General features: G+C 37.9%; 1 protein-coding gene across 9 annotated transcripts in view; it reads right to left on the bottom strand.

Moving 5' to 3' along the window:
- The window catches only part of MLPH (melanophilin), a 32,457-nt gene that overhangs the window by 15,349 nt on the left and 4,213 nt on the right, over positions 1-12,895 (bottom strand). For 5 of the 9 annotated variants that reach the window (XM_072418515.1, XM_072418519.1, XM_072418517.1 and 2 more), the window contains exons 2-9: positions 9,230-9,380; positions 6,715-6,936; positions 4,775-4,911; positions 2,627-2,665; positions 1,879-1,967; positions 1,332-1,457; positions 954-1,155; positions 268-494 (exon numbers count right to left, since the gene is read on the bottom strand). In XM_072418515.1, the coding sequence (XP_072274616.1) occupies positions 268-494; positions 954-1,155; positions 1,332-1,457; positions 1,879-1,967; positions 2,627-2,665; positions 4,775-4,911; positions 6,715-6,936; positions 9,230-9,339 (1,152 nt within the window). In that variant the 5' untranslated portion in view covers positions 9,340-9,380. Of the gene's footprint in view, positions 1-267; positions 495-953; positions 1,156-1,331; positions 1,458-1,878; positions 1,968-2,626; positions 2,666-4,774; positions 4,912-6,714; positions 6,937-9,229; positions 9,381-12,425; positions 12,522-12,895 lie in introns of those variants that run through there. The other 4 variants (XM_072418522.1, XM_072418518.1, XM_072418516.1 and 1 more) reach the window with 3 other exon arrangements.

The following is a 12,895-nucleotide window of genomic DNA, read 5'->3' as shown; positions in this document are numbered from 1 at the left end:
TGGACCAAATCCATTACATATTTGCTTGATCACCCAGGTTCTCCCATGATAGTCTATGTTCTCCCATGATAGAGCTTGGATAAATCAGGCCCATTATGTCCATGTGGTAATCTGTGAATAAATGTAGAATAGATTTCCCTTTGAAGCATGTTGGGTATTGGTGAATTGTTCTCTTTCTACCAGACCACAGTACAGTTATTAGTTCTAAGATGTTGTGTTTTATCTAAAAGTGCTGGTTGACTGGTTAACTTTCAGTTAAAATATTACCTGAGTGCCTGAAGAATGCACATTTTCTTGAGAAGATGCCCGACTCCGGCGTCTGGGAGGAACTTTGGGAGCTGCACTTCTCTCTTCATCTGAAGTGTCCATATCCCCAGAGTATTGGGATCCCTTAGGTACAGGGGCAGGGCTGCCTTTAGGGAGATAGCGGGTGCGAGTTAGTTGGGGATCAGGGAAGGAACAATTTACTTCGGATTCTGTTACGGAAGGAAGGTCTGGAAAGTTAGGGCAGGAAGGAGAAGAGGTTGAAAAGCAGGCATTATTCATGGCAGTTATACCGGCAGATAGAGCAATTTTCTCTAACTTGTGATCACAAAGAGATTATAGAACTTTTATAAATATACAACTGGCTAATTGTCCAAGTGTAACTTATATCTAATTCTATATGATGTGTTGATATTAGATATATATTACTGAGGACACAGCTAAAAAGTCTCTGACATGTTTTCGTATAGACCTCAGAAATGCAGTACTAATACATATTATGATTCTGAATGATGAAATGGTTATCTTGGCCTCTTGACATTTAAGCTTGGTACCCCAAAGGCCTGTGGCAGGGATCATTTCGCTCTAAAATTATACTACAATGTTTTTGTATCCCATCTTTTCACATTACCTAATATATAGTTGCAGAAACACAATATTTGAAGTATATGATGACTTTTGTGACTTACTGGACCTCCGGATGTTATCAAGGCTACGGCGTCGGGAGTTGACTGTCAGCCGGACTTCAGTGCTGAATTCTTGCTCAGGATTAGTATTAGTATGTCCCTGCTCCTGTAGTAGTTGGTGGAACACAGAAGCCAGCTCAGCCTCTGCAATGAGAGACTCTTTTCGAGCCACATCTTTCCCAGAGCTGGTGAACTCAGAGAATGACTGTACAACAAAGGTAACATAGAATACATAAATACAGTGATATCCAATATAGAGGGCTCTAAGGATTTCTGTCCATGTATTAAACCAGCCAAGAAAATGTAGCCTACTGGCCACCATACCAATCAAAGTGAGATATAGAGGCATAAATCAATGACAGACCCAAACCTCAGAAATACCTGGAAAACATCTTGATCTAGAGAAGGAGACAGCTGAACTGATTGTCTGCGAGACTGAGCCGAATACTCAGAGTCATTTTCAAAGTCAAATGGATGGACAGAGAGCAAACGCTTGGTCTTGCGCATCTTAGGGAGAGAAAAGCATTAAGAAGTAAAATAATTGGAGGATGTGAGAAACCATTGGGAATTATGTTTCAAAAAGATACAGAAGTCCATTACTTTATGTATTCCTTTAATATTATAAAACACAGCAGTTTGGATGAAAAAGGCAAAACCTATAAAATATAGATAGATTTCTGTGCTCTGAAGACTGGATAATAGCTACAAGTTGTCTATAACCATGTAGAAGTACTTTTCATTATTTTCAAAATAGCATTCCGTCATAGATGACAAGGTTAGGGTTTCTTCCTTCTAATTCTGTTTTTGCCTTTGAGGCTACTATGGTCATAATGCTCCTCTGTATCTCATTGTATTTGCAATGTGAGCCTAAAAGCCCCAAAAAGTACAGATACCAATGTATAAATGAGTGCAATAGTTGTGAAGTTACCATACTGTAGCGCTGAGCTTCAGAACTATCCACTACGTCCTCATCATCATCAGCAAACATCCCAGCTCTTGCTTGCTGCAGATATTCTCCTAACAGGCAACAGAACAGCAATATGTCAGCAGCATAGGTTCTACTCAGAACAGTCAACTGGACAATCCATTCATACTGGCATTGCAAACTCCACCATGCATAGGCACTACCAGTAATGCTATAGGTACCACCAAAGGCTATAGGCTATAGGTACCACCAAATTACATTATAGCATCTACATAAAAACTGCATTCTTTACTATAAATCCAATTTGTTGTGTGAAACATACCAGAGAGACAGCTGGGGCTTTGTTTATAGGCACCAACGTATATTTTGATTAAAAGCTGGAAAAAGGAGGAAGGCTACTTCCTTTTGGGTTTACATATATTCTCCAGCCACAAACTCCTCATCTTGGGTCCCTAATGTAGATCTCCACTTATTATTACTTTATCTCTTCCAAATGTATGTTCTTCATAATGTTTAATATGTAGTAAATGCATTGTCCTCTCTGCTGTTGCCCATGGAGTCTGCACTGGCACTTCTGAATCTTAGTATAAATGCTCTTTAAATTGGCAGGTAGCGGGCACTAGACTAACTGTATTCTCCACACTTTTATGTGTACTGCTTTTTTGGTGAGCAATAGAGCAAAGTATAGTCAGCACATATATATCAGCACACTTTCCTTTGTGATACTCAAACATTGTATAGATGTACTCACTACTGATGTCAGGTAGACTGTACACTCTGTCCTGAAGACCTGTAAAGACAAATTTATACATGGAATTACATTATAGAAATTTCAAGAAAGATTACAAAACTGATGGCTCTGGCTACACTGATTAATACTTTGTTTAAAGAAATAAATAAAAAACACAGATCCTAATGAAATGCCAAATAACTACATAGGCCTATAAACATTTACAAACAGAAGTAAATATATATGAATGTACATATTTTTATCCCTAGGATGAACGAGCATCACTTATGGGTAAAATATCTATAGTAATAGATCAACAGTTACTACTCCCAAGGTGTTGCATGAAGCCATATTGCTCAGCTTTCCTTGATTACCATTCTGCCCTACTAAATGAAATCAACCCAAGTGTTATGTTGGTTTTTAAGATCAAGGTGGAGGTACTATGCTACTGAGAGTACATACATGTCTGAGACAGATATACTGGGTCTGATTTATCAAAGCTCTCCAAGGCTGGAGAAGATACATTTTCATCAGTGAAGTTGGGTGATCCAGCAAACATGGAATGATTTCTTCAAAATCATTTGTTTTAAATCCTGGACCAGATCCATTCCAGGTTTACTGGATCACCCAGCTTCACTGATGAAAGTTTATCCTCTCCAGCTTTAGAGAGCTTTAATAAATCAGGCCCACTGCTTTAAAACTGTTGTGTCTCATCACAGTATTTTCTATAGGTATTTCTGTCAGTGCACTGAATGTCCACTGGAGTAATGTAAAAAACAACAGAGACGTCAGGGATAATTGGGAGGTATGTATGCATTTGATTAGAATGAGCTAATTTAATACAGCGAATGGGGGAGAGGGGGTTCAGTAAAAGTGAACAATATAAGTACACTGGGGATTTAACCAAAAAACATTTTTGTGTATTTGTCAGCTTTTTGTAAGATTTTATATCACATAACGCTTTAAAGTAGGTTGGTCCCAGGACCTAGAAACCTATCTAGTAGTAGTCCCTGAAAAAACTATTGTTTAAATGATCTGATGATGAAACGTTTTCTAGAAAACACGCCTAACTTCTGAAGAGAGCAAATCAACTCTCTTATGCCGAAGTGGCCATTTCTCCAGTGGTTTTCCGTACCATACCATGGAATATTGAGGTATTTGAAGGATACATATTTTGTCTAATTTTTATACTTTTATTTTTTATTCAGTGAACAGTCATACATACTGGCATAAAACATACAAATCACCAACTGTGTTATCATCACAAACATATTATGAACCAACAAGCAGAATGACTGAGCACAGGCATTTTTCAAAGTATTAACAAAAAAAACCAAAGAAAGAAATAGAGAAATAGAAAGAAAAATAAAGGAAGAGGGGGAGGGGCACAGCATTGCAGGCCAGATTGAGTAAAGGCCAGACATAACACAGTAGGGAACACAGAGCAATAATTCAATGATATCCTCTGCATTCAAAACAGATCGTCGGCATTATCAGCCGCACTGTATACTGAAAGGTACGCTTGAGTAGTGGTATACTGTATCCAATAGAACCAAGTATTTCGAAATTTATCCGTTCTACCGTCCCGGCTGGTAATAAGGTCTTCCATTGCCATAATGTCATTCACTCTTCTAAACCATTGTAACAAGGTGGGAGGAGAGGATTGTTTCCATAGGGCCGGATTGTCTCATTTTTAAGTTGTGATCCCTTCATTACCATTATTCATCACTTACCATGATTCTGACGGCCAGTGGCTTCAGTTACTTGAAAAGCGTGGCTATATACCATGCATATGCATGTTGTAAAAATCTCTCTACATGCTTTAAGGAAGCCCTTAAGGCAGGGGTCCTCAAACTTTTTAAACAGGTGGCCGGTTCACGGTCCCTCAGACTGTCGGGGGGCTGTACTATAGTTTGAAAAACTATGGATGGAGAACCTCAGCGGGCCGTAGTTTGAGGACCCCTGCCTTAAGGATTTAAAGGATCAGGATGAGGAAGTCCTTGCCTGTCATACCAAAAACTGCTTCAGACATGGGGACAATGCAGGTACTGTTATTGTTATAGTGCCATAAAGCATGTTCAACATCCCATGATACAGAAGGATTGGACCAATGACCACACTTTTCAAAGAACTAACCCTTTTGTAGATCTTCAACAACTTAGTTCTCACCTGACATAAAGGATCCACCCCTTGCATCAAACTGTTGTCTCATGTATAACGAACGCATTACTTTGGCACTACCAAAGCGTTTAAAACGTGAACGGACATGGTCATAATACCATTCATGGGAACCAATTCTCACCACCCTGCAAAATACATATAAAACTTCAGAAATAAGCTTTAGGAAAAAAATAATTCAGCAAAATACAAACTGTACTTAAGTCTGTCTACATAAATATAAGAACTGTAATGATATGCTGTTGTATAGTTATGTTAGTTATTTTGGTTCTACTTAAATGACTTTTTATAACACTGCACTCAGTCCATCTACCTTTCTTTCTATGGAAGTTGGAACTGCTCTACTACATACTAAAAGCAACAAAAGAAGGTTAAAAAAACTCATTTATTTCATGGGCACATCTGCAGCTAGGTAAATTATTTAGTGCTGACTTGCTTGTGAAGTGATTATAATTCAGTGCACGCTGTATCAGTGACAGCTTTAAAGAAATCAATGAATGGTCAGAAATATACTTCCTTAAGTCATAGTTAAACTTTTACTCACTCGTTCTAATTCCTTTATGAGAATTGCTAATCGTAGAACTGGAAGAACTGGATAGGCTGCTTCCAGGGTTCTTGGGGTCCCAACAACAAAACTCAATTCAAGAGTTTCTTAACTAAAGAGATGTATCATATTTCAAGGCCCTAATGGAATAAATACTCTGATATTTTGAGTAGTTTGCTTTTTATATAATCAACTAACACTGTACAAACTATCTGAGAGGTTACACAAGGCGAACTGAGGTCTGCTGGACTGTACAGGTGAAGTTAGGTGGTGGCTTTACATATATATATATATATATAGAGGGGGGTATTGGTAAATATTCAATATGAATAAGCTACACAAACATTATGTACATCTAATACTAAATGTTTCATACACTTACATTATGCTACTTATAGTTTAGTACTGCCAGGGACAGATTACTCCATAGTCAATGGAAAATATAGTATGTTCACTGACAGCATATACCAACCCACACATCAGTTTGCCATCAAACCTTCACAGAATCCTGCTGGGTCCTTTATTGTCCTTGTGTATTAGTGGAACAGTTTGCTTCATAATCATTGTTTAATTACTTGGGGTCTATTTTCCATAGAACTGCATAGTAATTGTTGTTCCTATTCTTCTAGCTAAAATTGCACTGAAACAGTATAGGTAAACTGTCTTTTTCAGCCTCTATTCCCAAATGTACGTTTTTCCTGGGGTGGTTACCATGCATGATCCTGTTTGTGTGATACCAGCCCAATAGAAAGCTTACATTGATACTTTATTATAGCTGTAGCTAAAAAAATTCTGCTCCTCAGAGTATAACAGATGAGGATCTCACAACCTGATCCATCATTTATAATATTATACAAAGAAATACATAACAATGTTAGTGACATATATCACATTTTCTAACTTTCTTTAACTTCTACTCTCTTTCTCTCTTTCTTTTTCTTAATATTGTTTGCTTTTATCCTTTGCTTTGAAAATGTTCTCTGAAGTTAAATATAGCCTCTCCAAATATGTATTGCAAAGGTCAGAGGACACTCCATCGTTTAGAAATCTATGTGAATATATTCCTATGGGACAGCAACAGTCAGATTGGAAGTCACCAGTAGGCATATATAATGGCATGTTTGTGGCAAGGCTCATTAGTTGCTTCTTTTTTCACTATCCAGTCATAAGCTGAAGGAAGGACAAAACCTCTATGTTTTATGCAATTGCAGCAGATAAATTCTTAAAACAGAATGGAGAGGAATACAAAAACCAGGCAGGAAAAATGACTTTAATATATGTATGTAGTTGTTTGCCTAGAAATTATCTTTAAAAGCCCATCTCGTCCTTTAAAAGTGAAGCTGTTCACTTTAAATGAATATCTTATAGCTAGCTAGATGTCACTTACCGTTCAGACCTACAAGTATTGCACACCCAGCCTTGCTCCTTTTTATTGTAGCGGCTGCAGTTTTTACACACAAAGAACTGGCAGTCTTTGCATTGGCGTTTACTATTGATCAGGAACTGGAAGGGTTGCAAGCAATGTATGCAGTTTGTGTTATTCAGGTGACTCGCATTAGACAAAAGTTCCCTTTTACTGTTCTCTTTCTCCACCTTGAACTTCAGCTCCCTAAAAAACAGAAAGCAGATGATTACTGATTTACCCAGAAAATTGCTGGGAAATATATGTGTGAAGTCTGGATCTTTAAAAATAGCTAATAAACCTCAGATTCTCCCTACCAAATTAAATAAATCAGACCCAAGGTAAATGGCTTTGTCTAAGTATATACTGATTTATAGAAGGTATTGGAGGATCAGATTAACAATTCAAACTTAACACTTAATACAACATAGGCAAAAGGTATAATACATATTGCTATGTCTAAATTTTAAGCTTTGTATTCAAGGTATATTAATTGAACATTCCCACTACTCCTTCCAGGCTCAATTCAAGCACTTGCCACATGTTTGAGACTCTCACAGTATCTTTAAATAATGTAAAAACACACATATATATATGTACATACACACACATACATATATATATATATATATACACAGTACAGTATATATATGGATTTTTTTTAAAGACAAAGCTATAGGTAACAAGAAAACTGCCTACAACATTATCCATTGTTTGGAAATGTTGCAAAAACTCTAAAGGTAATGGACTACTCATCTATAAAATAAATATATATAATATAGAAATCTTTTAGTGACAATTTCATGTCCTTCCATGCAGTTACACTATTCTAGGGACATTGCTCACTGTAGTCAGGTACAATTCTGGCAGCAGTGTGATGCTGGCACTGTTCACTGATGATGAATCATTCTTCTCTGAAGCTTAGACCAGGAGCTGTTTGCTTTTTGGGTTTGAGCAAGGTGGAGTAGTTATGGTGTTTGGCTAGTAGGATGAGTTGTACAGTGAGGGAAAGCTGTGGAATGCACTTTCCTGAATGTGATATTCACTCTTCGTGAATGTGATATTTTTACCACTAGTAATATGTTTCTGTACATTGCAGCTTGAATGAAGGTAGGTTCCAACGTGCCTGTTCAGAGCAGGTTAAATAGCTTTAAAAGATTCTCTTGTAAAGAATTCATTTAAATGAGTATCAAAGAGACATTTTTTGGTTTAGGTGTGTCATTACGGCCTGGTCCAGAGACGTAGTATGGCATGCACAGCTCAGCAGTGGTTGCTATGGAAATCCAGCAATCCCAGCTTCCCTTGCATGTGTCGGGGAAAAATAAACTCCTGCGCTTCTGCTTGGAAGATACCAATCAAGATGGCCGGACATTATAAGGATGAAGAAGAAAAGAAAGTGGTGCCCTGCGATTGAATAGGTGAGTAGTGCCGGTTTGGTTACAATTTAAGGGTTCATTATTACTCAAACATAGCAGGGCTCCACATGTTGTGAATTGCAGTGCCACTTATTACGAATAGGACCCCCACAAACTGCAGTCCACCATGACACATTGCGCTGCATTGTAAAAAAAAATTGTCTATATTTTCCTGACCTTGCGGTACCTTATCTTTACCGCAATCAATGTACCTTAATGTCATGTACATTGAAGTGAGTTTTAATGCACATCACTCAAGTTTGAATCCACCCTAAAAGTTTGAATATTTGAAAAGGGTATTTATTATTGGATCTGTTGTTTAGTGTGGATTGCAGTGTGGTAAGAAACAAGAATTTCCTATTGAACTTTGGATAACATGAGCCAGGGATTTTAGAAACATTTATTAATAAATACTGAAAAAATGTCAGTTAACACTAATATTATCAATTTGAATTCAGATTACATGTGCTTATGTTTGAAAAGCAATGCACCATGAAGTGCTTTCCTGCTTCATAATACTTAGTATCCTACAATGCAACCAATAACCTTGACTCAACAATCATTAGATCCTTTCCAGATAATTATATAAACTGCCTAGACTAAAAAGGTCACAAACTGCAAGATTGTGTTTGACCACCTTTAGCTTTGGTTACAGCACACATCCCACATGGTAAGGTTTCAATAGGCATATGCAATGTCACAACATTTCTTTCCATTCAGAGTTGCAATATTTTTTCATCAAGATCTTTTTTTTATGATGGGAGAGTTGGACCGCTGTATAAAGTCTTCTCCAGTACATTCCAAAGATTTTCAACGGGGTTAAGGTGTGGACTTGGTGGTGGACAATCCTTGCGTGAAAATGACGTCTCATGCACCCTCGTGGAACATGCCGGTGCCATCAGGGAAGAAGAAAATTCATGTAAAACCCAGTAATTCAGTATATTTAGGTGGTCAGCTGATCTACTTTTTTGGGATAAACCTAGACCTGACCAACTGAAGCAACCACAGATTATACCACTGCCCTCACATGCTTGTGGATCTTGTTTTGGCCGAGCAGATTATAACTCCAAAAATGATCTACTTACTCAAGGCGTTCTTCCTCCTTCTTGCGCAGACTGATGTCTCTCTGGACAACGTCCCATACATGCTTAGCCTCCTCATCGCTCAGCTTGGACAGGTCCAGCTTCCTTCCCATGACAATTCCCAATGTAGTCAGCAAAGACAGAAACAGGAGCCCTATGATACAGCCAAAAGTGGAAATATGACTGAATAGCTTTGCTATGTAAGAACAGATGGTCTATGATTTACAACATAGTCATAAAATTAAAAAAAAGTTGAAAACTTGACCTAGATTGTTTGCATAATCCCCACATGACTTTTTCTGGAGATCCAGAATGATAAAAATTACTGAAAGAAGCAAATACAGGAAGTGAATAGACAGAGTAGACTGATAAAGTCTGAAAGACTTTTTCTTATAAATACATATAATTGATAGTTAGAGCATGAGGGCAAGGGTAGAAAAGGATATTTGTTAACAAGATATACATGCTTTTCCCAAGTATTTACTGAGCCTGACATGCAGAGGGGTTTGGATTGTCTTTGTCTATAATGAGCAGCAGACAGTTAACTGAGACTTCATAGTCAGTCAGCTGATGGTCATACCACAGGGGGGTGATTTCTGAAGACAACATGTGGCCAAGTTCATGTCATTTCCTTCAATGGGCTCATTGTCATCTTAAATTATGCATATTAAAAGCATTAAGTTTTCACGTACCATCCTTGTCATACATGCTCTGAAGCTAAATTCCCTAAAATGTGGTTATATTTTCCTTGGTATTTGGTTAATGTTCTGCCCAGGGGGCCCTGCTGTATATGGAATAACATTTTGGAACAACAAGGGATGAACAAAGATGAACTATGGCACTGAGGTTTTAGACCCTGTCGTTAAGAATGCATACTTAAAATTATTTATAGGTGTGGAAAAACGACACATTATAACTAAATATCCCTTATATATCTAAAAGTCCCTTTCTGCTACAATCTGTAGTAGTAAATTGTGATACCAATGAATTAGAAGCCTTCACATCTGTGAACAGGCCTGCCACCGATATCCTTTAATTGACCATAATTCATTGACAACAAGTTTAGTTACCATTTAAAAATCTGCAGTGTCTAGTTCCAGGCCTTCAGGGACAAGATTGGCACACATTTTTTGTATTTCTCTAATAGAAAGCCATGCATTTAGTAAGCTTAAAGAGTCAGACAATGATTGTTAAATCAAAAAAAATCCTGACCAATTTGTAGCCCCCATGGACTGTCCTCGGGCAGCCATGATATAGCTCTGAAGGTCTGAACAACAGTACTATTGAAACTGCAATGTAAAGGTACAATGACAGACTTCCGGATGAGACATATTACACATCACTCCAAATCTGTAAACTTCTCATCTCAATCATATTACAACAATTACTAGACCACAGACAGATCCAAGCTATCTGAAGAGAGCAGGTTATCCAGAAACTCTTTTAAACTCCCTGGCGGTATAATTAATGAGGATTTTTAAATGTAAAAGCGGTCCTCATTATTTTAAATTTCCCGCCCCCTCCTGCCCACCAGCCTAAGACTCGCGAGCCGATGCCAGCTCTGGAGGACGCCGTGGACATCGCTGGAGGATGCCGTGGGGAGAACACCACTGAAACGTGGAAACCAGGTAGGCGTTTTAAACTCCTTGGCAGTAGAATCAGGTAGGAGTTTTAAACTCCCTGGCAATTCCAGTGTGGCTCGGGGTTATGGGGGTTACCCCTTTTGGTATGGAAAATCCACCTCGAACCACACTTGGGAATACCGTCAGGGAGGTAATGCCGCTTACATAAACAAACCCCCTACTAATGCTTATTGTGTGCAGCAGTTCATACCAAAATATCTCAGAAACAATGGGCCTGATTTATTAAAGATCACCAAGACTGGAGAAGATAGACTGTTATGGTAGAATCTGGGTGATCCAACAAACCTGGAATGGAATGTTTAAAAAACATTTGCTATGTTTTCAGTTCTGGACCAGATCCATTCCAAGCTTGTTGGAAAAGCTTCTTTAAAACATTTAGGGAATCCTCACTGCTCCTTCTCTCCTGGCCTGCCACATTATCTGGGTTCTGTCTGTGAAGCACTCTGTGGGTGACAACAGGGAATTGGCTGAGCTTTTCTTCCTGCCTGTGAGGACTCACTGCTGTCACTGATAATATGCAGGTATTTTCCCATAGGTATTTTTGTAATGTCAGGGTAGATAAAGTGCCTACTACAAAAATCCTTTGACAATTCTATCCTTTGTTATAGCAAGAGCAGCATCAGTAAGTGCTGTTTCAAACATTTTATGTATATAGGCAGCCTAAAAAGTGTTACCTGAGAACTAGGAATGTGCAATATTGAAAATTGTATTTTCACAAGAAAATAACATTTTTACTATAAACACAAAAACTTGATTTTTAGCCATTTGATGACGGAAAAAAAGCAAAGCTTCTGAACATAATAATGTCACCAAAAAACTACTCTTTTTAACTTGGGGCATGTTCCTGTAGATCTACCTGACTAAAACCACAAAATACTGTCTCAAGTTTCCATACTGGATGAACAACTAACTAAATCTTAGTTTTTAGTAGTTTAATTAGTGAAATAACTAAACTATAGGACATACAATCTACTAGCCCAAACCTGTCATCAATATGTTGCAGAAAATCACAGTTAGTTGGGGCTTGTTCTCAAAGTGTGTTTTGCACACACCCTGTAGAAAAGCATTGGTTTGCTGTGTTACTATTCATTTGTAATGTGCCTTGTTGTGAAATGTGCTCTTAAAAGCTAAGTATGTTTTTGTGCTGTGCGGTGAACTGGGCAGCTCATTGGAATAAAATGGAAAAAGCTGCTCTAGCTACATTACTTTATCAAGTAAAGTGATTATCTGTTTACGTACAACACATCACAAACATCAACAAACATTGTGATATGTCACAACATTTATGTTTCTTTCTGTACAATATAGTGAGATTCAACACACATGAATGATTATTTCATGATGATGACTCACTAAGAATTTTCTTCCATGCCAGATTCCAGTGGCCAACAAAGGACAATGGATACAACTGCTTGTCAGCAGTCATTACACATTACACACAACTGTCAATGGCTGAACAATTGTGCATTTTGCAAAATGTCGCTAGATGTCCATCCACTGTGCATGGGTAGCATTATAGTATCACAGTCTCACTCATGAAATAGCTTTTCACTTACGTGTCTGTATTGCTCCTGCTCCATTTTCTTCAGGTTACACAGTGTTTACTTATTCATATTTCTTGTTTGTTTTGTCAGATAGCTAAATGATGGCTAATTGCCCGGTAAAATCCTAATATGGCACTTCAGAAGGGAGGGGGGCAGATCCTGAATATATCCTTCTCCCACTTATCACATCATTACTATCATGCTTACTGTCAGGAAATGTAGTTTGTACTGGGGACATATTAATAACAATGAATTCTATGGATATTAGTGAAGTAGTCTAAAGGTAATATACCGGTATTAGCACTCATGAAGTTTTAAGATAAGATTTATTTTTGTATGCTACTGCTAACATCCTATAAACCAGTTTTAATCCCAAAACCCCTCTTATTGTGTGTTAATTCCCCCACCTATTAGATTGTAAGCTCTTCAGGGCAGGGTGTCACTGTCTGTATTTGTTTGTCATTTGCAACCCCTATTTATTG

Source organism: Pyxicephalus adspersus, chromosome 7, assembly GCF_032062135.1.
Source record: "Pyxicephalus adspersus chromosome 7, UCB_Pads_2.0, whole genome shotgun sequence".
Taxonomy (NCBI): domain Eukaryota; kingdom Metazoa; phylum Chordata; class Amphibia; order Anura; family Pyxicephalidae; genus Pyxicephalus; species Pyxicephalus adspersus.
Note: the sequence above shows the minus strand (reverse complement) of the source record. Positions and strands in the feature narration are given on the sequence as shown.